Here is a 26217-nt window from a genome sequence, read left to right on the forward strand (position 1 = left end):
CTCTCCTGTTTTGTGTGGTCATTGTTAAGCCACATTAATATTTTATATTATTTTTTTATAGAGATAATAAGACAAAAATGAATAGTAATATAAAATGTTGAAGTGGTTTAACCGTGACCATACAAATAAGAAGGCACCGGAGGGCCACGGGAAGTGGGAGGGCAGACAATCCTTGTCCAAATTCTTATCCCTTGTCTAATATGACAACAACAAGTGGGAGAAGAGATAATTATTTGAGATGGAGAGGCTTAAACTAGAAGGAATGTTAGTTTTATACAAGGCAACAGTAAGACATAAGAAAAGTTACACTCAACTCTTACAACTAAAAAAACTTTTAAAGCTTTGCAGCCTACTTTCTTTCCAATCCCCTTCTAATTAAGCATCTTTGTACTTGTATTTATCCTTTTAATTAAGCATCTTTGTACTTGTATTTATGTTTTAGCTCTGCTACATTAAGAAAAGTTCATTTAAAGCACTTCTGCAGTTTGTATTTAGCTATCAACAACGTGCTCAACTGCAAAGGAAGTTTGCCCGATCCCTTATAATTTATATTTCTTTCAAGTTATTATTCTGTAGTTGGATATTTACTGAGTATTTAACATCATTTCCATTATGTTGTTTCACTTTCATACAACTTTTAATGCATTTTTGTGATCAAACTTGCATAAAAACTACAAACTGAGTCAATCCAAGAGTTGGTCAGTTTGGGGTTATTATTTGGCATACATAAAAAAAATATTTAAGTTGCTTTTACAAACAATCCATAGAAAAGGATCTAACATGGATTATAACCCACCCATGACACATTCCATTGATTAGAAGCTTAGTTTTACTTGTGGTGCAACTTTTCATTCAAATAGCAATGTAACTCAACATTTTTATTGGTATTAGTCAACAGTGGCACTCCTAAAATCATAATCATCTATTTAATGAGCCTGATGCCTTCCTTAAGGTATCGAAAGACACTTTGAAACTGACAAATGTTCACAACACTCGCAGAGGGAATTGTATCACCAACAGTGGCTAACTAGTTCCCAGTTCCAAACAAACAAATTTAGAAAACGATGATTAAATGCATGCCAATCACATTAAGACATATATTGAGCCAGACACCAGATTTAAGATCATTGCATGAATCATGAAATGGATTTGACTTGGTTAATGATCCAATTGTCATCTTACGCTCTTCTCTAACGTAAAAAGTAAAGAACGAAAGTCAAAGTGGATGACAGAATACTAATAACAACTCTCGAATTTAAAAGACATTATATTGTTTTTCTAAACTATGGATAGTTGGTAAACTTCGTAGCACTTAATTCTGCTCATGCACATTTCTATTTATTTATTTGCATTGATCATTCTTTGATTTTTCAATTTGAAGATCAGAAATGAACAGAATGTGTAAGGAGAAAAAATGATTATGCGGAATCACTTCCCTTATGTTTTTAGCCAGGCCGAAGCAAAAAAAAAAAAAAAAAAAAGAAAAAAAGAAAAAGAAAGAGGAACAAAAGAGATCAACACAAAGAAAATAAAGAACTTAACTATTTTATTTAGATTCTTTTCTTTCCTTTTTTTGTTGGTCAAATCTTTTCCTTCCTTTTAGAAAACAGATTTTGTTTCTCTTCGTTCAACTATATCTTTCCTGTTACTCAATTCCAGTGCCAATTAGCATGCAAAAGGAGAAGGCTAATCCAAAATATCCCTATACATATACGTGTGTGTGTGTAAGTGAGGAGAAACACAAATATATTCGACTCTGTAGGACTGGAGATGTTGCAAATCATGAGAGCCAATATTGCTTGGTTGAAGAAGTTTAGACTGAGACGACGCGGGAAACACACCAACTTAACTGACTTACCTTTAGACATCCTCGTCAATATCCTTACGAGACTACCTGTAAAGTCACTTTATCGCATTCGACGTTCATCTAAGATCTTGAAGAACATAGTTGACGACCAGTCTTTCCTTACACTTCACACATGGTTAGTTACTGCTACCAATGCTGTTGCTGAAGTACCTCAACTTATACTTATTACTAACATCGGCGTGACTTCTTTTGCGGCTGTACAATTATTCGAATACGATGGCAACTCCTCTTTGGAAAAGAGCAAACATGCAGTTGTCTCAGAGATTGGACTCACAGTCAATCCTTGGAGCAATCGACGATTTGTTTTCTGCAACTTGTTTTTCTTCACCGTTGAGAACTTATCAAAGTATGAAAGCCCGTACGCTGTCTTATTTGATCCTTTTAAGGTAGAAGTTCTGCCGCTACCAATGATTGACGTCCAAGATCCCAAAGAACGCTATGGTGTGTATGGTATGGGATTTGATCATTTAACCAGCACCCATAAAATTATTCGTGTTTATGTAAATACCCAAAACAATATGGAGGCCCAAGTTATTGTCTTGGGCACAAGCTCTTGGCGGAAGATACGCTCAGTTCCTCCTTATCTTTTAAGTACATCAACAAGATTATTATCTGCAAATGGAGACATGCATTGGTTGATTCATCTGGTCGACGAATTCTCAAATAAAACGGAAAGTCATATAATTTCTTTCGACTTCAAGAAAGAGGAGTTCTATTGCACTCCACATCCTATTCAATCAACGCGGAATATGCACCTATTTATTCTGAGAGGATGTATGGCATTTATGGCCATCACAGGTACGGAGGTTGAGATATGGATGCTGAAAAACTATGAAAGAAAAGAGTGGACGCGTGAATATGCCATAGATCTTCGGGTTCATGGTCGTACATTGGAGGATTATTCGAGGATTGCTGGTTGTGGTCAGTGGGAGCATGGCATTTTTTTCTTAGATTCTCGCCGAAATGCATTGTTTTTCGATGTAAGATGTGATTCCATCAAAGATGTGACCTATCCAATGTTATGTCCTCGTCCTAGAAGCCCAGTGGTGAATATTGTGCCTAGTATTCACAGTTGTACTCCGGGTCTGATTTCCCTCAAACACTATGGCAATGTGATTGACCAAGAACAAATGTTGTTCGGTGTTAATAATATTTGGAATCCGGCGAGTTCAAATGGACTTAAAAAAAAATGCTATTCAATCAGAAGAACATTACCGGAAGCGTAAATTTATCAACAAGAACATTCTTGAAGTAGAAGAAAGAGTAGGAAGAATTTTTTAAATAAATTTGGAGCTCCAATAATTAAGCTCCCAATTTTGTTAGATGTTATGTTGCTATATATTTTTACTGTTTTTCTTTGAATTTGCTTCAAATAATAGAAATATATAGATTATGTTGCACCGATACTTCAAATTTGGACAGAGGTGAGTATATGTGGATACGTACTTACACTGTGCAATACCCTTTGGATACTCTATTTGGAGTATCGTCGACTTTTTTGTGTTGTTGACAATCAGATACTTATAAGACCAAGATACTCCTTAAATTTGATCGAAGAATTTGGGTTGTTGACGTTTTTAAATTCCGTTGTTCTTCTGGGGTTGGTAGACTGATCGGGACATTTACAAATGGATGTAGCCCCATAGGGCAAGGATAATCATTCCGGCTCTGAAAGAGGCGAGGACCAATCTCAAGAATAAAAAAGACTAGACACAATTGTATTTTATTGATGTTAAAAATAAACATTAATGTTTTACTCTTTTGTGATTTAACGTATATGATGAAATATGAACATATAAAATATATTTTAAATAACATATAGTATTTTATTTGACGTATCCTTACCTAATTTTTAAAATTTTACTGTATCGACACACAATATCGTATTGGATACCCCATCCGTATCCAAGTGCGTTCATGTTTGCCTATGAGGAAGGTTAATGCCAGGGAAACCGAATTTTTAAACAAAATTTACAAATAAAGTTATGTGTCATAATAGAAAATAAGCATGGTAATCAACACTTAAGTAATAATTCAATAATCAAAGTTCACATTATTTTATTTACAAAATTTGATTTAGAAATTTGGTCTTCTTAACATTACTGTGAGGAAAGGCTAATTTTATTATCCCTACCACGTGCGGATAAGTAGATAGCCACTTTTTCCTGCAAGGTTAAAAGAATTTTTCAAGGTGAATACGCACTTCGTAATACAACTGTTTGAGTAAATTGTAGCTATGGTCCCTGAACTTTAATCAAATTGGAGCAATGGTCCCTCAACTACCATTGGTCCTTCAACTTATCAAAATGTGCAGCTATGGTCCCTCAACTAAAAATCCATTACATTTGGTCCCTCAACTTTAATTCAACTGGAAAAGTGGTCCCTTAACTTTAATCCAATTGTAGCAATGGTCCTTCCAACATAACTCGTTTTGACAAAGTTTTTTACGTAGTTGATGAAAATGACCATAATTACACACTTTGATGAGTCGAGGGATCCTACTTATATAAATGGTTATTCCAACATAACATATTTTGACAAAATTTTGAAGAAATTGATGAAAATGACTATAGCTACACATTTTGATAAGTTGAGGGACCAATGGTAATGGATTTTTAGTTGAGGGACCATTGCTCCAATTTGATTAAAGTTCAGGGACCATTACTACAATTTACTCCAACTGTTTTTCTTTCTTTGTATCGAAACTTCTCCGTACGTTTTGGGTTCAAAACTCCCATACATCTCGGATTCGAAACTTTCCATGCATATCGAGTTTGAAATCCCTATGTGTCTCGGGTACAAAAGATCAACCAAAACGGCTCAACACGAAGAAAATAAAGAAAATAATATAAGGAAGGTTTCTTGATTCTGTTTTGATTTTTTGTTCTGTCCTTTTCGAAAACAGATTTTGTTCCTCTTCTTTCAACTGCGACAGAAATTATATTTTCCCTATTCCATCCCGATTTTCTTACCTTTCCTATATCCGAATTCCCTTGCCAATGAGCATGCAAAAGGAGAAAGCTAATCCAAAATATCCCTATATATATGTGTGTGTGTGTGTGTGTGTAAACGAAGAAGAACACAAAGATATTTGACTCAGTAGGATTGGAGATGTTGGAAATCATGAGAGCCAATATTGGTTGGTTGAAGAAGCTTAGACTGAGACGACGCCGGAAGCACACCTTGTTAACTGACCTACCTTTTGAAATCCTCGTCAACATCCTTTCGAGACTGCCTGTAAAGTCACTTTATCACATTCGACGTTTGTCCAAGATGTTGAAGAACATAGTTGACGACCAGTCTTTCGTTACACTTCACACGCGGTTACTTACTGCTACCAATGCTGTTGCTGAAGTACCTCAACTTATACTTATTGATAACATCGGCATGGCTTCTTTAGCGGCAGTACAATTATTCGAATACGATGGCAACTCCTCCTTGAAAGAGAGAAAACATGCAATTGTCTCAGAGATTGGATTCGACAGTTTCAACGCTCCAATCGTTCAACAATTTGTTTTCTGCAACTTGTTTTGCTTTACAGTTGGGAACTTCTGCATCTTATTTGATCCTTTTAAGGGACAAGTTTTACCACTCCCGATGAGTGACGTCCCAGTTCCCGTAGAACTCGGTTATGATGTGTACAGTATGGGATTTGATGATTTAACCAGCACCCATAAAATTATTCGTGTTTCTGCAGATATGCAGAACAATATCGTGGCCCAAGTTCTTGTCTTGGGCACAAGCTCGTGGCGGAAGATACGCTCAGTTCCTCCTTACGATTTAAGCTCCACAAATTTATCTGTAAACGGAGACATGCATTGGTTGCTTCAACGGATCGACAATTACTTAACTAAAAGAGAGAGCCGTATAACTTCTTTCGACTTCAAGAAAGAGGAGTTCTATTGCACTCCCCATCCTATTCAAACAAGGTGGAATATGCATCTATTTATTCTGAGAGGCTGTATGGCGTTTATGGCCGTCACAGGTACGCATGTTGAGATATGGGCGCTAAAAAATTATGAAAAAAAAGAGTGGACGCTTGAATACGCCATAGATCTTCGGGTTCATGGTCATACGCTCAGGGATTATTCGTGGATTGCTGGTTGTGGTCAGTGGGAGCATGGCATTTTTTTCTTGGATTCTGACGACAGTGCATTGTTTTTCGACGTAAGATGTCATTCCATAAAACATGCGACATATCCAATGTTATTTCCGAGAGACCCGGTGGTGGCCAGTAACGCTAGTGTTCACAGTTGTACTCTGAGCTTGATTGCCCTCGAACACTATGGCAATGTGATTGACCAAGAACACATCGTGTCCGCTATTTATTCGGAATCTGGCGAGGTTAAATGGACCTTCAAGAAAAATGTTATCCAACCTGAAGAACATTACTGGAAAGGTAAAACTTTCAAACGGATTGTGGAAACACTCTTGAAGCAGAAGTAGGAAGAATTTCCTTTTTCTTGAGAAGGTAGCACGAGGCTAAGGCTCCGAAAATGTCATCGGAACTCCTTAAATAAATTTTCGTTTTAGCTTTTTATAAACTTAAGAATGTCAATAACAACTCACTTTTTTATTACATGTTATGTTCACGTTCCCTTTGAGTTTTACGCACCCAAAGTTATAACTTTCGGCGTACTCTACACTGCAAAGTGCCGAGTGATACATGAAGGGAAAAACGATCTCGAGATGGATAATTGACAACTTTATAGGACATTGATGGGATAATTTACAAACATTGCAATGCTAATACACATACAAAATCAACCCCAACGTCCATATAACGGGGTACGGTTTACGTAAGAGCACTAACACAGCAGAGGTAAGATCAAAGGAAATCAGCATGAGGAAAAATAAACACACGAAAAACATATCAGATTGCGCCAACGACCTATAAATATGAATTAACTGACCTATTGATGAACCGCAGTCTACAGATGTAAAGATTTATAGGCCAAAACGCGAGAATGAGCTTAAACATAGGCTGGAAATGCATGCTTCCATAAGAACTAATGCCGTTAGATATTTCATAAAATTCCAGGAAGATGTAAAAAAAGCTCGGACCTACACAAGTTCAAAATTGAAATGAATTACAGACCTACACAAGTTCAATGTATGCCATGGGTGCATTGTCCCCTCGCCTTGGCAGAGTTCTGATGATTCTTGTATAGCCACCATTCCGCTCCCCATATCTGTCAGGTACCTCTGCAAACAAAGCATGGACAATCTGTTTCTCGTAGATGTATCCCAGTGCTTGTCTCCTCTTATGGAGAGATCCATCCTTGGCCAGTGTGATCATCTTGTCCACGTACTTCCTCATAGCACTTGCCCTTGCTCGAGTAGTTTTGATGCGTCCATGTTTAAGGAGCTGAGTTGTGAGGCCTCGAAGAAGTGCTTTCCTCTGGTCAGGAGGCCTGTTGAGCTTAGGAACTTTCCTGCCATGTCTCATGGCAGAAATACGACCACCATTATCAATGATGGTGAAGTTGTGTTCAAAACTCGTGGACTCTGCAAGACAGAAAAAAGCATTTGTGGGTCCTGCCAATAGACACCAACTGACAGAAAACATATCTATACAGAAATGTGACAGTTACAATCTAATGAAAGTAAGACAAACAAAATCCACATCGCAATGCAAAGTGGATTTCATGTTTCAGAAGTCCCAAAACCATCCAAACAGAAACTTCACAGTAAATAATCTCTGGAGTGACAGTAAGATAAACAAAATCCACAATGCAATGCAATGCAGTATGGATTTCCCACTTCAGAAGTCCCAAAACCATCTAAACATATCTAGACAGAAACGTGACATTAAATAACCTCTGGATGAAAGTAAGATACAAAATCCACAATGTAATGCAGTATGGATTTCCCGTTTCGGAAGTCCCAAAACCATCTAAATATATCTAAACAGAAATGTGACAGTAAAAAATGTCTGGATGAAAGTAAGATAAACGAAATCTACAATGCAATACAGTATGGATATCCCGTTTCGGAAGTCCCAAAACCATCTAAACATATCTAAACAGAAACGTGACAGTAAATAACCTCTGGATGAAAGTAAGATACAAAATCCACAATGTAATGCATTATGGATCTCCCGTTTCGGAAGTCCCAAAACCATCTAAATATATCTAAACAGAAACGTGACAGTAAATAACCTCTGGATGAAAGTAAGATACAAAATCCACAATGTAATGCAGTATGGATTTCCCGTTTCGGAAGTCCCAAAACCATCTAAATATATCTAAACAGAAATGTGACAGTAAAAAATGTATGGATGAAAGTAAGATAAACGAAATCTACAATGCAATACAGTATGGATATCCCGTTTCGGAAGTCCCAAAACCATCTAAACATATCTAAACAGAAACGTGACAGTAAATAACCTCTGGATGAAAGTAAGATACAAAATCCACAATGTAATGCATTATGGATCTCCCGTTTCGGAAGTCCCAAAACCATCTAAATATATCTAAACAGAAACGTGACAGTAAATAACCTCTGGATGAAAGTAAGATACAAAATCCACAATGCAATGCAGTATGGATTTCCCGTTTCGGAAGTCCCAAAACCACCCGAACTACATCGTTGTCATAGAAGCTGAACACAATGTTGAAAATGAACACCAGAAGTCACTTAGGGCCCGTCTAATAACCATTTCATTTTTGTTTCTACTTTTCATTTTTTGTGCTAACTCCGCCTATGTCTTACATGGCCGGTCCCAAGCCCGGATAAAGGAGGAGGGGGAGGGCGTCAGGTAGTCGACAGCCGGCACTCCATGATCACGTCGAATCCTTATGAAAATGAATCCAGAACAAAATCGCGCTAAAGCTAGGGCGTCACCCGTAAGTGGCGCGCTGTGTGGCCCGAGCACAGTGATAAGTGAGCAAGGGTCGCTGTATCTCCATCGGCACCCGGATGCAGTGTTAAATGAGCAAGGGGGCCATAGAAACTTCTTTTCGAACGACTCCACTCAAAGTTGTTTGGGAGCATATGCTCCTATCAACTTTACCCGGGACACACAAAAGAAGTACTTTGATCCTATTAGACGGGGGAGGGTGAAGAAGCTAGGACAGAAGGGTAGAGTTCAAGAGAGCAAAATGCGTTTAGGAACGTGGAATATAGGAACCTTAACGGGAAAATCTATGGAAGTAGTGGAAGTTATGGTGAGGAGAAGGATAAATATTATGTGCCTACAAGAAACTAAGTGGGTTGGTAGTAAGGCAAAGGATCTAGAAAACTCAGGGTTTAAACTTTGGTATTCGGGCACAAATAGAACGAGAAACGGTGTTGGCATCATCGTGGACAAGACCTTGGTACAAGATGTTGTAGATGTCAAGAGGGTAGGAGATAGAATCATGGCAATCAAGATTGTAATAGGACAAGAACTTATCAATGTGATTAGTGCGTACGCACCTCAAGTAGGGTTGGATACGAGTTCGAAGGAGAAATTTTGGGAAGATCTTGGAGACTTGGTGCAAGGAATTGCTCAGACGGAGAAGTTATTTATAGGAGGAGATTTAAATGGACACGTGGGCAGGGAGACAGGCAACTATGGAGGTTTTCATGGTGGCCATGGTTTTGGGGAGAGAAACGAGGATGGGGAAGCTATCTTGGATTTTGCAATGGCATATGATCTCTTCTTAGCCAACACCTTCTTTAAGAAGAGAGAAGAACATGTGATCACCTACAAGAGTGGGTCGTCAAAAACACAAATAGATTTTCTTCTAATGAGGAAAGGGGATCGTATAACTTGTAAGGATTGCAAAGTTATACCAGGAGAGAGCGTGGCTAATCAACATCGCTTGTTGGTGATGGATGTACATATCAAAAGAGTAAGACAAAAGAACAAGACTTGGAAGTGCCCAAGAACTAGATGGTGGAATCTAAAAGAAGAAAAACAAGCCATTTTCAAAGAGAAGGTAATCATCCAATGTGTGTGGGATAGAGAGGGGGAAGCTAGCCAAATGTGGGATTCCATGGCTAGTTGTATCCGAAAAGTAGCAAAAGAGGTATTAGGAGAGTCCAAGGGCTTTGCCCCACACCAAAAGGAATCTTGGTGGTGGAATGAGGAGGTACAAACAAAGGTGAAGGCTAAGAAGGAATGTTGTAAAGCCTTATACAAGGAGAGGACCGATGAAAATGGTGAAAGGTATAGAAAAGCGAAGCAAGAGGCGAAGAAAGCTGTCAGAGAAGCTAAGTTAGCGGCTTACGACGATATGTATAAACGACTAGATACCAAAGAAGGAGAGTTGGATATCTATAAACTAGCTAGAGCAAGGGAAAAGAAGACAAGGGACCTAAACCAAGTGAGGTGCATCAAGGATGAGGATGGAAAGGTTCTTGCTACAGAGAACGCGGTTAAAGACAGATGGAGAGGTTATTTTCATAATCTTTTCAATGAAGGACATGAAAGGAGTGCTTCTTTAGGGGAGTTGAGTAACTCAGAAGAGTGTAGAAACTACTCCTTTTATCGTCGAATCCGGAAGGAAGAAGTGGTTGTAGCTTTGAAGAAGATGAAGCATAGAAAAGCAATAGGCCCAGACGATATACCAATCGAAGTGTGGAAAGTTTTGGGAGAGACAGGTATAACATGGCTCACTGATCTTTTCAATAGGATTTTGAAAACGAAGAAGATGCCAAATGAGTGGCGAACGAGCACTTTGGTGCCTATCTACAAGAATAAGGGCGACGTACAAAATTGCATGAACTATAGGGGTATTAAGCTAATGAGTCATACAATGAAGCTCTGGGAGAGAGTCATTGAGCATAGATTGAGGCAAGAGACACGGGTTTCGGACAACCAATTCGGGTTCATGCCAGGGCGCTCAACCATGGAGGCAATCTATCTCTTACGAAGATTGATGGAAAGATATAGAGATGGGAAAAAGGATTTACACATGGTCTTTATAGATTTGGAAAAAGCGTATGATAGGGTCCCAAGAGACATTCTTTGGAGGATTTTAGAGAAGAAAGGAGTACGAGTAGCATATATCCAAGCTATAAAGGATATGTATGAAGGAGCAAAGACTGCCGTAAGAACTCATGAAGGACAAACCGAAAGCTTTCCCATAACTGTAGGATTACATCAAGGCTCATCCTTAAGTCCTTACCTTTTTGCGTTGGTAATGGATGAGTTAACAGGACATATTCAAGATGATATTCCTTGGTGTATGCTTTTCGCAGACGATATAGTGTTGATAGATGAAACTCAGGAAGGGGTAAATGCAAAGCTTAACCTTTGGAGAGAAGTGTTGGAATCTAAAGGTCTTCCCCTAAGCCGATCAAAGACAGAATATATGGAGTGCAAGTTCAGTGCAAATGGAGGCCAAAACGAGTTAGGGGTGAGGATCGGAGATCAAGAAATACCAAAGAGCGACCGTTTTCGTTACCTAGGATCTATCTTGCAAAAGAACGGAGAATTAGATGGAGATCTCAACCATAGAATACAAGCTGGATGGATGAAGTGGAAGAGTGCATCCGGCGTGTTGTGTGACCGCCGTATGCCACTGAAGCTCAAGGGAAAATTTTATAGGACGGCAATAAGGCCGGCGATGCTGTATGGCACAGAATGTTGGGCGGTGAAACATCAACACGTACACAAAATGGGTGTAGCGGAGATGAGGATGCTTCGTTGGATGTGTGGGCACACGAGAAAGGATAAGATTAGGAATGAGGATATCCGGGGTAAAGTAGGAGTAGCCGAAATTGAAGGAAAGATGAGAGAAAATCGGTTACGGTGGTTTGGACATGTGCAAAGAAGGCCTACTGACGCTCCGATTAGAAGATGCGACTATGGGACAGAGGTTCAGGGCCGAAGGGGTAGAGGAAGACCTAGGAAAACTTTGGAAGAGACTCTAAGAAAAGACTTAGAGTACTTGGATCTAACGAAGGACATGACACAGGATCGAGCACAATGGCGTTCTAAGATTCATATAGCCGATCCCACTCAGTGACTTGGATTTTCCAAGTCTCCAACCAAGAAGTTTTCCTCACTCGGGAAATTAAGGGAACACTACCCCAACCTACATGCTCCACTCAGAAAGCTTCAACATACAAGCTTCAACAAAAGAAAATTCAAAGAACTTAGCGAAGAAGGCTTTGGTGTATTTAACACAATACGTTGAAATGAAGGAAAGCTTATTTATTGATATCCCCGATAAGCTACAAATATGTACATATACATGAGTCAAAATAAACACACAAGAGGGAGCCTTCACAAAGGTTGCTTAGGAGAAGTCTCAGCAGTCGGTAGAGCCCCAGAAAGAGAAGGCACCGGAGGGGGATCATTTGGAGCCTCAGTACTGGACAGAACCCTAGAAGGAGGAGGCATCAGAGGTTGATCATTTGGAGCTTCATTACGCGGTACAGCCCCAGAAGACGAAGGCAATAAATGCCTTTGGAACAAACCCACAAATCTCTGATGATCAAGTAAAACCTGACCATCAGTTTCCTTCATCTGGTCAAGCTTCCTCTTCATGTTTGTAGCATAGTCATGTGCGAGCCGGTGCAACTGTTTATTCTCATGCTTGAGCCCTCTAATCTCCTGTTTGAGACTCATCACTTCAGCCGCCAATGATTCAACTTGGCGGGTTCGAGCAAATAGGCGTTGGGCCATATTAGACACAGAACCTGCACACTGAACACTGAGAGCCAGCGAATCCTTAACAGCTAACTCATCAGACCGTTTGGAAAGTAGTCTGTTATCTTTGGGAGTGAGAAGGTTCCTGGCCACCACCGCAGCGGTCATATCATTCTTCATCACGGAATCCCCAACGGTAAGAGGACCAGTTGGGGAGACGAAGGATGGGCGCCATATGTTGTCTGGAGAAGGCGGGGCTGCCTCTTCAACAAGGTTCAAGTCAAAACGACGGTCGGAGGGGCCAGACATTTTCAAAGGTGTTGAAGAGAGAAGAGGTCGGACAAATCAAGATCTTAGAAGTGCAAGAATGAAGCTTCTACTGGTGGAGATTCAAGTGTGCTTTGGAACTTAATGCCAGCCCCTATAAAAATATGCACTCGACGGAGCTTCAGAAATCAAAGAGACGCCTGCTCAGAAATCGAAGAGGCGTTTGCTTTCTCAAAAGTTGGGCTGCTTAGAGATCACGAGGGTTGATCTCAGAAATCGAAGAGCCGTTTGCTTTCTCAAAAGTTGGGCTGCTCAAAGACCACGAAGGCCGATCTCAGAAATCGAAGAGGCGCTCGCTTTCTCAAAAGCTGGGCTCCCTAGAGACCACGAGGGCCGATCTCAGAAATCGAAGAGGCACCTACTTTTCCAGCCTTGTCAGCACCTGTCACACGCACACTCAGCTTTGCGGAAATTATGGGCATTCTGTCAAAGACTTCTGGGGAAGTAGAAAACACATGAATCTTACTGTTCAATCACCCACTTCCCACACGCAACAATAGCTCATGGGTACCACAGATAACTTTGCCAAAGTTCTCTGCCAAAGTTGAGCACGTGAAGCTTGCAGCTCCCACTACATCGCTCTGACCAAGAAGGGTAAAAGAATAGCAAAGAAACAGCACTAACAAAGTTTAGACCCATAAATTTTGAAGGTCTAGCTACCATATTATTACCCACAAGGGTAAAGGAACAGTACCACTGCTGGATAATTGGAAAGTCCATGTATGTCAACCTCTGTGCTTCGTGGCAAGGTAGACTAGCAAACATGCCCAACCTTTACTCACATTCGAGAAAACACTCCCAATAAGATTGCTTGCTCCAAAATCGAAGAGGCACCGTCCTCTCAATCTAAAGAGCCAGACTCCCAACATGACTACTTTCTTAAAAATCGAAGAGAGGGTAAAGGAACAGTACCATTGCTGGATAATTGGAAAGTCTCTGCGTGTCAACCTCTGTGCTTCGTGGCAAGGTAGACTAGCAAACATGCCCAACCTTTACTCACATTCGAGAAAACACTCCCAACAAGATTGCTTGCTCCAAAATCGAAGAGGCACCGCCCTCCGAATCTCGAGAGCCACTCTCCCAACATGATTACTTTCTCAAAAATCGAAGAGACACTGCTCCCCGAATCTCGAGAGCCAGACCCCCAGCATGATTGCTTTCTCAAAAATCGGTGAGGCACCGTTCTCCGAATCAATCGAAGAGACGCTCGCTTTCTCAAAAGCTGGGCTGCTCAGAGACCACGAGGGCCGATCTCAGAAATCGAAGAGGCACCTACTTTTCTAGCCTTGTCAGCACCTGTCACACGCACACTCAGCTTTGCAGAAATTATGGGCATTCTGTCGAAGACTTCTGGTGAAGTAGAAAGCACATGAATCTTACTGTTCAATCACCCACTTCCCACACGCAACAATAACTCATGGGTACCACAGATCACTTTGCCAAAGTTCTCTGCCAAAGTTGAGCACGTGAAGCTTGCAGCTCCCACTACATCGCTCTGACCAAAAAAGGTAAAAGAATAGCAAAGAAACAGCACTAACAAAGTTTAGACACATAAATTTTGAAGGTCTAGCTACCATATTATTACCCACAAGGGTAAAGGAACAGTACCACTGCTGGATAATTGGAAAGTCCCTGTGTGTCAACCTCTGTGTTTCGTGGCAAGGTAGACTAGCAAACATGCCCAACCTTTACTCACATTCGAGAAAACAGTCCCAACAAGATTGCTTGCTCCAAAATCGAAGAGGCACCGTCCTCCGAATCTCGAGAGCCAGACTCCCAACATGACTACTTTCTCAAAATCGAAGAGAGGGTAAAGGAACAGTACCATTGCTGGATAATTGGAAAGTCCCTGTGTGTCAACCTTTGTGCTTCGTGGCAAGGTAGACTAGCAAACATGTCCAACCTTTACTCACATTCGAGACAACACTCCCAACAAGATTGCTTGCTCCAAAATCGAAGAGGCACCGCCCTCCGAATCTCGAGAGCCAGACTCCCAACATGATTACTTCCTCAAAAATCGAAGAGACACTGCTCTCCGAATCTCGAGAGTCAGACCCCCAGCATGATTGCTTTCTCAAAAATCGAAGAGGCATTGTTCTCCGAATCTCGAGAGCCAGATACCACAGACCACTTTTTCAAAGTGCTCTGACAGAGTTAAAACATGTGAAACTGGCAGCTCCCACTACCGTGCTATGACCAAGCAGGGTAAAGGAATAGCATTACTACTTGTTGTTAGGGAGACTCCTATATATGTCGACCTCCATCCCCAACGGACAGGCAGACCTGCAAAAATGCTCAACCCTTCATCATATCTGAGAGGGCACTCCCAACAAAGCCTTTCGAAATATTCAGCTTTCTTTCCCCCTGATAATACCTCTGCAAACAAGCTATACTAGAGCAAGAATATCTCATATCATCAGGGTTAAAAGCAAGAGTATCCCATATCATGCTTTTTCCCTGTTTTTTCTTTTGGCCTTGTTTTTACCTGCAAGACAAGGAGAAAGAGAGCAATCAGTCAGCACTTGGAATCAAGCTTCCAGCCAGGAACTGACTACCTGGAACCCCTTACCTGATTACTTACCTGGCATTGCTCTCGAGTACTCATCTTCAACATCTTATGTTTCCAGGGAAGATTCCGCATCTGCTTGAGGAACAGATAGGGCAAGTGCGAAGGATACAAGGAAGCATGTGGAGACAAGCGTAACAGCACACGTGCCGATACATCCATTACTCTGTCAAAAGCAAAAGTATCCCATATCAGCAGGGTGGAACGTACTCTAGATTTGATGGACTTGTTTTGACCCTCAAATTCTTCAGTCGGCCTTATACTCTGGAGGAAACCAGAAAACCCTCCAGCTCAGTTCAAGAATAAGCCTGTGGAAAGTTACTTCTTCAAAAGCAAAAGTATCTCATATCATCTCTTCTCATTTTTCTTCTCTTTATCCTTCATGCTGCTGCAAGATGGGGAGAAGGTGAACAATCAGTCGGAGCTCTGATTGCTTACCTTGTCTGTCACCTCTTTCAGCAGACCCCCTAGCTCGGCGACTTGGGGGACTCCTACTACATGGTTTGTATCGCGCTTGACCAAGCCTGAAACTACAAGTAAGCTTCAAGTGAAATTGATACATTACCTTGTGCATCTCCACCAGTTAAAGATACCACCCCTGGATGGAGGAAGAGTACTTCCAGAGAAGATGCCACATCTACCTATGAGACAGATAAGGCAAGTCAAGACGACACCACACTCCGATACTTAGAAGTTTCGTGATTACGAGATCATTCTCCCACAATATTTCCTAATGTCATTTGTACTAAATCATTCACTCGTACTCACTAAAGGAGAGCTTGAACCTATGTACTTGTGTAAACCCTTCACAATTAATGAGAACTCTTCTATTCCGTGGACGTAGCCAATCTGGGTGAACCACGTACATCTTGTGTTTGCTTTCCTATCTCTATCCATTTATATACTTATCCACACTAATGACCGGAGCAATCTAGCGAAGATCACAAAAAGCGACCGTTTTCGTTACCTAGGATCTATCTTGCAAGAGAACGGAGAATTAGATGGAGATCTCAACCATAGAATACGAGCTGGATGGAAATAGTGCATCCGGCGTGTTGTGTGACCGTCGTAGGCCACTGAAGCTCAAGGGAAAATTTTATAGGACGACAATAAGGCCAGCGATGGTGTATGGCAGAGAATGTTGGGTGGTGAAGCATCAACACGTACACAAAATGGGTGTAGCGGAGATGAGGATGCTTCGTGGGATGTGTGGGCACACGAGAAAGGATAAGATTGGGAATGAGGATATCCGAGGTAAAGTAGGAGTAGCCGAAATTGTAGGAAAGATGAGAGAAAATCGGCTCTGGTGATTTGGACATGTGCAAAGAAGGCCGACTGACGCTCCGGTTCGAAGATGTGACTACGGGACAGAGGTTCAGGGCCGAAGGGGTAGAGGAAGACCTAGGAAAACTTTGGAAGAGACTCTAAGAAAAGACTTAGAGTACTTGGATCTAACGGAGGACATGACACAAAACCGAGCGCAATGGCGTTCTAGGATTCATATAGCCGACCCCACTTAGTGGGAAAAGGCTTTGTTGTTGTTGTTGTTGTTGTTGTTGTTGTTTTCATTTTTTGTGCTACAGATAGAGGAACAATATGTGGAGAAAGGAGGAGTGAAGAAGGGTAAAGGAACAATGTGTATGGAATGGAACAAAAATTGAAGACTGAATACCAAAATTTTAAATTGCTTTCCCTCCTCACTCCCACCACCTCCCTTCATCCTTCTCAATTCCTCATTTTTCACATAAACTTTCCCTCTATCTCTAGCACAAAAAACGTAAATGGCTGTCAACCGAGGCCTTAGAAATTAAAAAATGTGTAGCTACAGAACAATTGAAGTACCGTGACGAGAAGGAAAACTGAAAACATACAAAAATACCAAATTGAGCACAAATACAAGACTGAACTGAAATAACGCACAAAGATATGAAATTGAGCTGAAATAATGCACAAAGATACCAAACTGAACAGAACTAATGCACGAAGATACCACATTGAACAGAACTAATGCACATAGATACCACAGCGAGCTGAAACAATGAACAAAGATACATAATTTCCCAATGTAAAAGTCCCCAAACAATTTGAACTACATTCCGAAATCGGAACTCAACACAAATGAATTTTGAAAACTAGAGTTATTTTGGAGGAAGTATAAACAATGTTGCCGCGGATGCAATTAAACTGTTTTCTGAAGGAAATGAAAACTGAAAACATTCAAAGTACAATTGAGCTAAATAATGCACAAAAATACTCAATTGAACTAAAATCATGCACAAATATACGAAATCGAAATGAAATAATCCAAAATATACCAAAAATGAAGAGGATAATGCAAAAAGATACCACATTGAGCTGAAATAATGCAAAAAGATACATAATTGCACTCGAGAATACGAACCCAGTTGCCACCGTTGATAAAAACAGAAAATTCAGCAACAAAAGGAAACGGATGTGACGGAGAAGAGAATGGTACCGGAGAGGCCGAGGGAGAGGAGCGGGTTCAGGGGAGAGAGACCCGAGAATGACCCGAATTGGAGCTCGGGTTTGCGGAGTCCGACGCTGAGGCGCAGGCTCCGATGCCCGCACGTTGCCGAAGAAGAAGAAGAAGAAGAAGCGGTAGGAACGGTGAACCTCTCCGGCGGGGATGGCAGCGCCGCCTTCAGAGACGCCATGCTCCATCTGCTGGTTTCTGCTACTCCGGTAGCCGTCGCCAATGCCATTGTCATCGCCATTGCAAAACCATACAACAAAATCTCTGGTTCTGTTCCTCCTGTTTTGTCACTCCTTATCTGGATAACGCCTTCTGGGTTAGTGGGTAGGCCTCAGGGCCCAAAATTCGGTCTTTCAATTTGGGCCTTTTTCAACTTTTGCCCCAATAATTGACAAAGGAAGTGTGTCTTTAGAACTGCTTTTGGAGTACTAAAAGCGTTATCTGACAATTAAAACTCTTCTTACCATGTTTAACATAAAAATTTGAAAGTGTTTATAGTTCTTAGAATCGCATTTTGGAAAAGCACTTTCCAAATAGAAATACTTCCAAATATTTTTTCAATGTGTAACACTTGATTTTATAAAAGAAAAGTTTAACTTGTTTATGATAAAAGAAATTTTAAAAATAGAGCTTATGAATAAATTTTTTTTCCAACAAAAGCATCACATATTATTATTATTATTATTTTTAACAAACAATATTATCTATTTTAAGGAATGGGAGATTGGGCTTTAGGCGGAGCGATAATGTGGTAGCATATATCCTCTTTAAAAAAAGAAATTACTTAAATTAGAGACTTTGAAGTTATCAATCTGTATCGAACAAGCAATGATCTGGAATCGTTCACTTATTCAATACATATATATGATTAAACACACCTTTTTTATTAAATTTTTGTAAAAATAATATATAAACCATTATGAAAAAACACGATTTGAAAAAAAAAAAAAGAACGATACTGATTATCACGAAGATATAACGAGAATTAATTCCTCACAACCTGGGGGACATAATTATTGGACAAGGCTTCTCTTGTAGCCCTTCGGTTCTTCAACTTGGGCCTTTCGAGCTTTTGCCCCAATTGGCAACAAAACGGAATCTGTCTGCTAGACATAATTGGAAAGAAAGCAATAAAAACCAACAGTGGTCCCCACAAACTGTTAAAACAGCGGAGGGAGAGAGAGAGAGAGAGAGAGAGAGATCCACAGCCACAGGTCCATCACCATCAAAGCTGCTCCCGTCACAGAGCGTAAGGAGAACCCAGATTTTAAAGCTTGCACCTTCAACCGCCACTGCGACTTGCAGAAGGAACCCAGATTTTCTTTACCCTTTTTGCCCTGTAATTTTCTGATTAAAACCCCATAATTTGCTTTTTTGTCGGTTAAAAAATAGTGATTACTTACTAATTACAGTAGTTAATTAGTAAGTAATAAGCAGGTGAGGGGAGGAGGAGAAAAGCGAAAGCCGTTGAAGAATGAGACTCTGCACCACCAGCAGAGTCGGAGCAGCACAACAACTTCTGCTTTTACTGACTGCTTCTGCTGGAAGTGCTTTTTCTGCTACTTGTAACGGTCAAATTAAGTCAAGATGGGGAACTGCGGCACGAGGGAGGAATCAGCTGTGGTGACCAATGCTCAAGGTTGGTGCTTTGCTAGCTCCAGATAACTTCAAAAGTCCAGATCTTTCTGCTTAAATATTGGGATTTTATGATTTTTCAGCTTTTGGCTTATGGGGTTTGACTTATGGCTTTTTTTTACTGAGCAGTTCAGCAGCTAAGCACTCTGGTGAAGAACGGTGGCGGCGAGAGGAAGCAGAATCAAAGCCGTTCGATTTCAGATCTGATCGATCCTTCGACGCCACGCAACTTCGAGGACGCGCGGAAGAATGCGGTGCTGTACACGCACGTCATCGCCTTCACGCTCTTCGAGCTCGAGACCATCACTAAGAGCTTCCGTTCCGACTACATTTTGGGGGAAGGCGGCTTCGGGACGGTGTACAAGGGCTACATTGACGAGAACGTTCGGGTCGGGTTGAAATCTCTGCCCGTTGCCGTCAAGGTCCTCAACAAGGAGGGCTACCAGGGCCACCGCGAGTGGCTGACGGAGGTCAACTTCCTTGGCCAGCTCCGTCACCCCAATCTTGTGAAATTGATTGGATACTGCTGCGAGGACGATCACAGATTGCTGGTTTACGAGTTCATGTTCCGAGGGAGCCTCGAGAATCATCTTTTCCGGAGTAATTGAGCTCTTCATCTTTCGATTTTTCGGGTTTTGTGTGTTGGGTTTTGGTGATTTGGTGTGGCTAATTAGGGGTTTTGTGAACATTTTTAGAGGCAACTGTCCCATTGTCGTGGGGGACGAGGATGATGATTGCTCTGGGAGCTGCCAAGGGGCTTGCTTTTCTTCACAATGCCGAAAGGCCTGTGATTTATCGAGATTTCAAGACTTCGAATATCTTGCTGGATTCTGTAAGTTGCGTTTCTTGAGTTTTAAGATTCCGTATGCACAAGAAAATTAAGTGTTAATGATTGCATGCAAGCTCGAATTAGTCTCACTGATTGCATGTTGCAGGATTATGCTACCAAGCTTTCGGATTTCGGGCTTGCTAAAGCTGGACCTCAAGGGGATGAGACTCATGTATCTACTCGCGTTATGGGTACCTATGGATATGCAGCACCGGAGTATGTAATGACTGGTATGGCGTGTTCTTACATGTTCGAAATGCTTGAATTAGCTAATGTACTAGTTGGAACATGATGAATATGGATGGTTTTGATTGAATTAGTTGGGTGGGAAAGTGTCTTGATTTTTCTCGGGTAAAGATGAACAACATTTAGGTCAAGTAACTCCGAATTCTGATTGCTTCAGAAAAACTGCCTACTTGGGATGTTGGGTATCACCAGTGGTAATACCATGTCAGAAATACTGTGCTTGCTATGGAAGTAGTTGTCTTTCGACTTTCGTCCTTTCACTAGTGAAAGAAAGAGTCAGAATTTAGATTCATTGGTTTTTAAAGGGGTAGGCTGCACCTGGGTAGACACTTCCAAAGCAGGTTCTTGGAAGGGGAGATCTAGAGATTATCTTTTCTTGTGATAAACGTAAGAGGTTGTGATAAACCCCGATTTTACGTAGTACTGAATGCTTGGCTTCACTGCACTTTCTGTTTAGATCTTTTCATAAAATCTTGGCTTCTATATAGCAACTGAAAATTGATTTCATACATTCTTAGCAGCTCTATTGCAGTTTCTGGCCAGGTCTTTTCATAAATGCTTAGAGCTGTACTTAAATTCATGGATTCTTGTCAGCTTCAATGCACTTTCTGTTCAAATCTTTTCATAACTGCTAAAATTTCATTAAAAAGATAACAATGCATGAGCTGCAGAAATAGTCATTTTTTTGTTTAGATAGGAATCCCAAACCTTAAGGTGCAAATACGCATCAGTAATCAATTCTGACCGGGTTGATCTAAGATTAGAGCTCTCACTATGAGTACCCAATTCATATACATTTTATTATTGAAGTGATGACGAACCTGTTGATTTGACTCGAGAGTGTTGTTACGTCCGCTTACCCTGTTATTTATTCTCTGTAACTTGCTGATTCAAAGTATTTCCTGTGGTCCCTTTTCCACTTCAAAATTGTATATATGAGCTGATGAAGAAATGCTGACATTGGTTGCCCATGTGTTTAGTTTTCTTGCTCACATAATGTAAGGGTATTAATTTGTATGTTTTGTGCATTCTAATGTGATAATTTTCTGAATCAACTTCATGTGAAATGAGCAGGCCACCTGACTGCCAGGAGTGACGTATACAGCTTTGGAGTCGTTCTTCTTGAGCTTTTGACAGGAAGAAGATCTGTTGACAAGACGAGACCAAGCAAGGAGCAGAACCTGGTAGATTGGGCGCGGCCAAAACTGAACGACAAGAGAAAGTTGCTACAAATAATCGACCCTAGGTTGGAGAATCAGTACTCGGTCAGAGCAGCACAGAAGGCCTGCAGCTTGGCATACTACTGTCTCAGCCAAAACCCCAAAGCAAGGCCCTTAATGAGTGATGTAGTTGAAACTTTGGAACCTCTACAAAGTTGCAACGAAGCAAGTGACTCAACTGGCGGTCCATTTGCCATGACCAGAATCCCTGAGTACCGAACGCGTCACAGGTTTTCTAACAACGTAGGTCCGGGTGTTGTTTGTCGATCTCCCAACCCAAATTTATCGCCAGGAGGTCCTGCAGCGTGCAGAGTTAGATGAAAATGTCATCTGTATTGTATACTTGTTTGTACTTTGTATGAATTATCCCCCCAACCTTTTTTGCAATGACAGAATTTGCTTGTTATATATAGTATCGTTGTTGAGCATGAATCTCACATCGAAGGGAGGAGGGACGTTGGTACGTGTTTTCACATAAACAATGATAGTAAATCAAGAGCTGATCTAAACTATTATATATAATTAATGAGGAGGGAATTTTTTATGAGTATTAGGAATACAAGTCGGGGAGGAAGCCAGAAATTATGTTGAATAGGGCATCTCCAAACTATAAACTACCATTAAAATTAACAATTAAAATTTAAATTATGTTGAATAGGGCAACTCCAAACCATAAAGTAACATTAACATTAACAAATATGGTTAAATATTTGTACTACTCGTTAGTCTCGAATCTCGACTAACGAAGACAACCCATCAGTATCATCAAATACCACCTCTGTTTGTAACCATTTTATCATTTCATTTTGATCTCCCATCTGATTTCATAATTCTATAATTTCTTTCGGATCTGTGTATGTGTAATCATTAATCATTAATCTTGATCGGCCACAATGAGTTAGGGGTGAGGATCGAAGATCAGGAAGTACAAAGAGTGATCGCTTTCGCTACCTATGATCTATCTTGCAAAAGAACGGAGAATTAGGTGGAGACCTCAAGCATAGAATACAAGCTGGATGGATGAACTAGAGGAGTGCATTCAGCCTGTTGTGTAACCGCCGTATGTCATTGAAGCTCAAGGGAAAATTTTATAGGACGGCAATAAGGTCGGCGATGTTGTATGGCACAGAATTTTGGACGGTGAAGCATCAACACATACATAAAATGGGTGTAACGGAGATGAGGATGCTTCGTTGGATGTGTGGATATATGAGAAAAGATAAGATTAGGAATGAGGATATTCGAGGTAAAGTAGGAGCAGCCGAAATTGAAGGAAAGATAAGAGAAAATCGGTTACAGTGGTTTGGACATGTGCAAAGAAGGCCTACTGACGCTTCGGTTAGAAGATGCGACTACATGACAGAGATTCAAGGCCGAACGGGTAGAGGAAGACCTAGGAGCAGCCGAAATTGAAGGAAAGATTAGAGTACTTGGATCTAACGGAGGACATGACTCAGAACCGAGCGCAATGACGTTCTAAGATTCATATAGCCGACCCCACTTAGTGGGAAAAGGCTTTGTTGTTGTTGCAGGGTGTTGTCAATATTAACAAGATTATGTTATTTCATTTAAGTGGGTTGTATTACTTAGCCATGTAGTACTACATGTAGATTTTTTTTCCTACAAAAAATTTTGAGTGGGGCATCTGTCCCCAATGAGCCTATAATAGCTCCGTCCATGTGTAATGTATTATTTTACTTGTTATAATTAGAATGAATGACAATGTTGATATATCTTACTTCTAGTGTACGTATATTAACAAATAAAATAAATTCATGGGTTATAAATTAAATAGAATAGTAAGTCACATGGTTGTATTTTAACTACACATAAATTTCTCAACAAAAAAAGGAATTCAAATTTGTATACAAGAGAAGCAAGAACATTGCTCAACAAGAAGGAAACTAGACCTCTAGTTTCCTTATTTTATATCTTCCTATCTTTATGTTTACTTGTTTCATATGTGTTCTTTAAAATTTAAGTAACAGTAACCTTAAATTTCTTCTTTAAGAAAAACTTATCTTTGTTGCCAACCGACAAAAAATTAAGTCAAATCTTCACCACGATTAACATATACACCCAATTAACCCCAGATTCCATCACTGTCGACCATTTTCTTAAAACTTCGACTATATATACATAGGAAAAGTCTAAGAACCAAAGAAAATTAAAAAAAATATATCCACTCTCATTGTCCCACTTCCCTTTTAACAAATCTCTTCCTCCACTCCTTCCCACCACACAAAGTTTCATTCTCCAATCATCTCTCTCTCTCTGGTGTGTATGCTTGGCTAGCTACCCGACATGGACGACGCCACAAACAGTAACACCATAAAGTTGGTGGTTTTCTTAATCTTCATCATGGGGCTGCTATTAACCGTTAACCCTGCATCAGCAACTGGTAAGTTAACTAATTATATATTTGAATTTCAGCAACAAATACTTAAGCTTAATTTATATATAATCGCATATATAATTACTCTTTTTATCATGCAGTAGAGACGTACGAGCCAAACCTAAACCAATCAACAACAACGGAAACATTTCATCCCGCCTGTTCGACGGAGTATAAGCTATTGATCGATGGCGTGACTAAAACTCATCACGATACACAAAGGCGGCGGCTAGCGCCGTATCAGCTATGCTTGCAGTGCAAGTGCTGCTCAGCCATCACCTGCATCTCCATGCCTTGCTGCTTCGGCATCAACTGCCAACTCCCCAACAAACCCTTTGGAGTTTGCGGTTTTGTCCCCAAGACTTGCAACTGCACCAATTGCACAACTCCTGCTTGATGCTATATATATATATATATATATATTATAGCTAAGCTAGCTATATATTTAGGTCTCTCTTTCTCCTTGAAAATATATACATCTTCTGGTATATACTTGTGTATTAGATCTTAGCAAGCCCATATTTGAGTCACACTAGTTGCCTCTCACAAGCCAATCAGGTATTGTCATATGAGAAAGTTAGGATGTGTAATTATGTGTGATTGACTTATAGTGCAACAATAACACATTATAGGTAAATTTTCCGATTAGAGTGAGCGAAGGTAATAACATATAACAAATTCGAAATTTGAGAAGTGCACTCTGTTTTTTTCCTATATCTTTTACGTCTAGCCTATTAGATCTTTTCGCCGTCCGGCCAGTTACTTGAGTTCCGCAAGTACGGCGCTTGACTGGAGGAAGGGAAACATCACTACACAGATTTGAAATTAGGGTTTTGAGCCGATGGCTAAAATACAAATGATGACGTCCTTGCACTGTCTGAGGCTTCAGAGGGTAAAGATTATTATTCGATGTTTAGAAATCTTAAAACCAACAAGTTGTTGAGTGTGTTGGTAGGAATTAATTATGCTCATAATCGTTCTAATTTTGTTTGAAGCTCGCTTTGTTAGAGGTACATTTATATTTTCATAGAAATGAGTAGCACTTAACAGTGTTTTGAAGAGACTCAGGCATATATGCAACAGAGGTGTAAGGCTTACAAAAACAACGTATATATGCACCACTTCCGGTTGAAAGACAAATTCTCGTCATTCATGCAGCTGTGTATGGATTCTATGATTGAATGTCATTGCAAAGAATCTCTCAATATGAGAGATCCATTCCAAATAGTGTAATACTAAAATTCTACAACTCCCTTTAGAAAAAAGTGGGTTAACTAATGAAAGAAAGACGGAACCAGATGTATTCTTAAAAGAAAGTGCTACCCATCATGAAACTACTAACAAAGTAGACAATTACATTTCAAACTTTTTCAGAATGTTACAAGTCCTTTTAATTTTTTGAAAATGCTTTTATGTAATGTTTAAGATTGTTTCTTGGAGAGCTAAAATAGTTTTATAACAATTAAAAAACACTTTTGTGATTAAGTTTGGTAAATAAACTTAAAAGTACGTATGGCTCATCGAAGCACCTAGCACTTTGATGTAGATTAATGAGTGGAATAGATTGAAAAAATAAAGGCGCAAATCTGGTAGCAGGAATGAATGTTTTGTATGTTTGGACTCTAGTGCCTGTTTTGGGCCCATAACTCGTCATTTCAAACTTCAAAGAACAAAAGAATAACGAAAAAAGAAAATAAAATACATATCTTGAAGACAAACTTCAAGGAAATCAAATGGAGGGGTAGATTATTGCTGTTACGAGCCTCGGTAAAATAAATTTTCAAAAAAAACCACTTTTGATAAAACTTGGACTCATATATGTGCAAATAGTTAGTCCCAATAACATAAGACGAACCCTTTCAAGTTTCTCATAAAATATAGCCATGCATGAAGATCGATTCTTACATGATAATACTAATGAAAAATTTACCAAATTACTATCATAAAGGCTATTGTAGCCTCATTCAAGGTTCTAAAAGGTGATTGGCGGGCGGCAAGTAGAGACCTAATGTTTAGTCATGTGGGCGGAGTTTAGGCAGCTTTTAATTTTAAT

The 26217-nt window shown here is 40.1% G+C and overlaps 4 protein-coding genes and 1 long non-coding RNA gene across 7 annotated transcripts; 4 read left to right on the forward strand and 1 right to left on the reverse strand.

Moving 5' to 3' along the window:
* The first annotated feature begins 1782 nt into the window (after window positions 1-1782).
* Window positions 1783-3093, forward strand: LOC103451255 (putative F-box protein At3g21120). Its single transcript, XM_008390682.3, has one exon. It carries the CDS (start codon window positions 1783-1785, stop codon window positions 3091-3093), a length of 1311 nt encoding a protein of 436 aa, XP_008388904.3.
* A 1897-nt stretch (window positions 3094-4990) lies between these two features.
* On the forward strand, window positions 4991-6313 carry LOC139189910 (F-box/kelch-repeat protein At3g06240-like). Its single transcript, XM_070809177.1, has one exon. The coding sequence runs from the start codon at window positions 4991-4993 to the stop codon at window positions 6311-6313; it is 1323 nt and encodes a 440-aa protein (XP_070665278.1).
* Window positions 6314-6847: 534 nt separating this feature from the next.
* On the reverse strand, window positions 6848-18292 carry LOC103451258 (large ribosomal subunit protein bL17c). Its single transcript, XM_029089761.2, has 2 exons — window positions 17822-18292; window positions 6848-7375 (listed from the first exon to the last, which is right to left on the reverse strand). Exons 1-2 carry the CDS (start codon window positions 18078-18080, stop codon window positions 6966-6968), a joined length of 669 nt encoding a protein of 222 aa, XP_028945594.1. The 5' UTR covers window positions 18081-18292; the 3' UTR covers window positions 6848-6965.
* Window positions 18293-18840: 548 nt separating this feature from the next.
* Window positions 18841-22177, forward strand: LOC103450796 (probable serine/threonine-protein kinase PBL8). Of its 3 annotated transcripts, none has more exons than XM_008390186.4 (6): window positions 18855-19178; window positions 19263-19478; window positions 19604-20074; window positions 20170-20306; window positions 20410-20533; window positions 21624-22177. In XM_008390186.4, exons 2-6 carry the CDS (start codon window positions 19427-19429, stop codon window positions 22088-22090), a joined length of 1251 nt encoding a protein of 416 aa, XP_008388408.1. In that variant the 5' UTR covers window positions 18855-19178; window positions 19263-19426; the 3' UTR covers window positions 22091-22177. The 3 variants fall into 3 exon arrangements, with proteins under 3 accessions (XP_008388407.1, XP_008388408.1, XP_008388409.1); XM_008390187.4 differs by having other exon boundaries at window positions 19015-19178; window positions 19277-19478; XM_008390185.4 differs by having other exon boundaries at window positions 18841-19478.
* A 1762-nt stretch (window positions 22178-23939) lies between these two features.
* Window positions 23940-24849, forward strand: LOC103450797 (uncharacterized). Its single transcript, XR_011574073.1, has 2 exons — window positions 23940-24170; window positions 24266-24849. It is a non-coding gene; the product is annotated as an uncharacterized lncRNA (long non-coding RNA).
* The last annotated feature ends 1368 nt before the right edge of the window (window positions 24850-26217 follow it).

Source organism: Malus domestica, chromosome 12 (genome assembly GCF_042453785.1).
Source record: "Malus domestica chromosome 12, GDT2T_hap1".
Classification (NCBI taxonomy): Eukaryota; Viridiplantae; Streptophyta; class Magnoliopsida; order Rosales; family Rosaceae; genus Malus; species Malus domestica.

Excerpts from the sequence above, each read along its gene's own strand:
- LOC103451255 (XM_008390682.3), top strand. The coding sequence starts at position 1,783 with ATGAGAGCCAATATTGCTTGGTTGAAGAAGTTTAGACTGAGACGACGC.
- LOC103450796 (XM_008390185.4), top strand. The coding sequence starts at position 19,427 with ATGGGGAACTGCGGCACGAGGGAGGAATCAGCTGTGGTGACCAATGCT. Across the intron at positions 19,479-19,603 it reads TGTGGTGACCAATGCTCAAG|TTCAGCAGCTAAGCACTCTG; the intron begins GTTGGTGCTTTG and ends TTTACTGAGCAG. Across the intron at positions 20,534-21,623 it reads ACCGGAGTATGTAATGACTG|GCCACCTGACTGCCAGGAGT; the intron begins GTATGGCGTGTT and ends TGAAATGAGCAG.
- LOC103451258 (XM_029089761.2), bottom strand. The coding sequence starts at position 18,080 with ATGGCGATGACAATGGCATTGGCGACGGCTACCGGAGTAGCAGAAACC. Across the intron at positions 7,376-17,821 it reads CCTCTCCCTCGGCCTCTCCG|AGTCCACGAGTTTTGAACAC; the intron begins GTACCATTCTCT and ends TCTGTCTTGCAG.
- LOC139189910 (XM_070809177.1), top strand. The coding sequence starts at position 4,991 with ATGAGAGCCAATATTGGTTGGTTGAAGAAGCTTAGACTGAGACGACGC.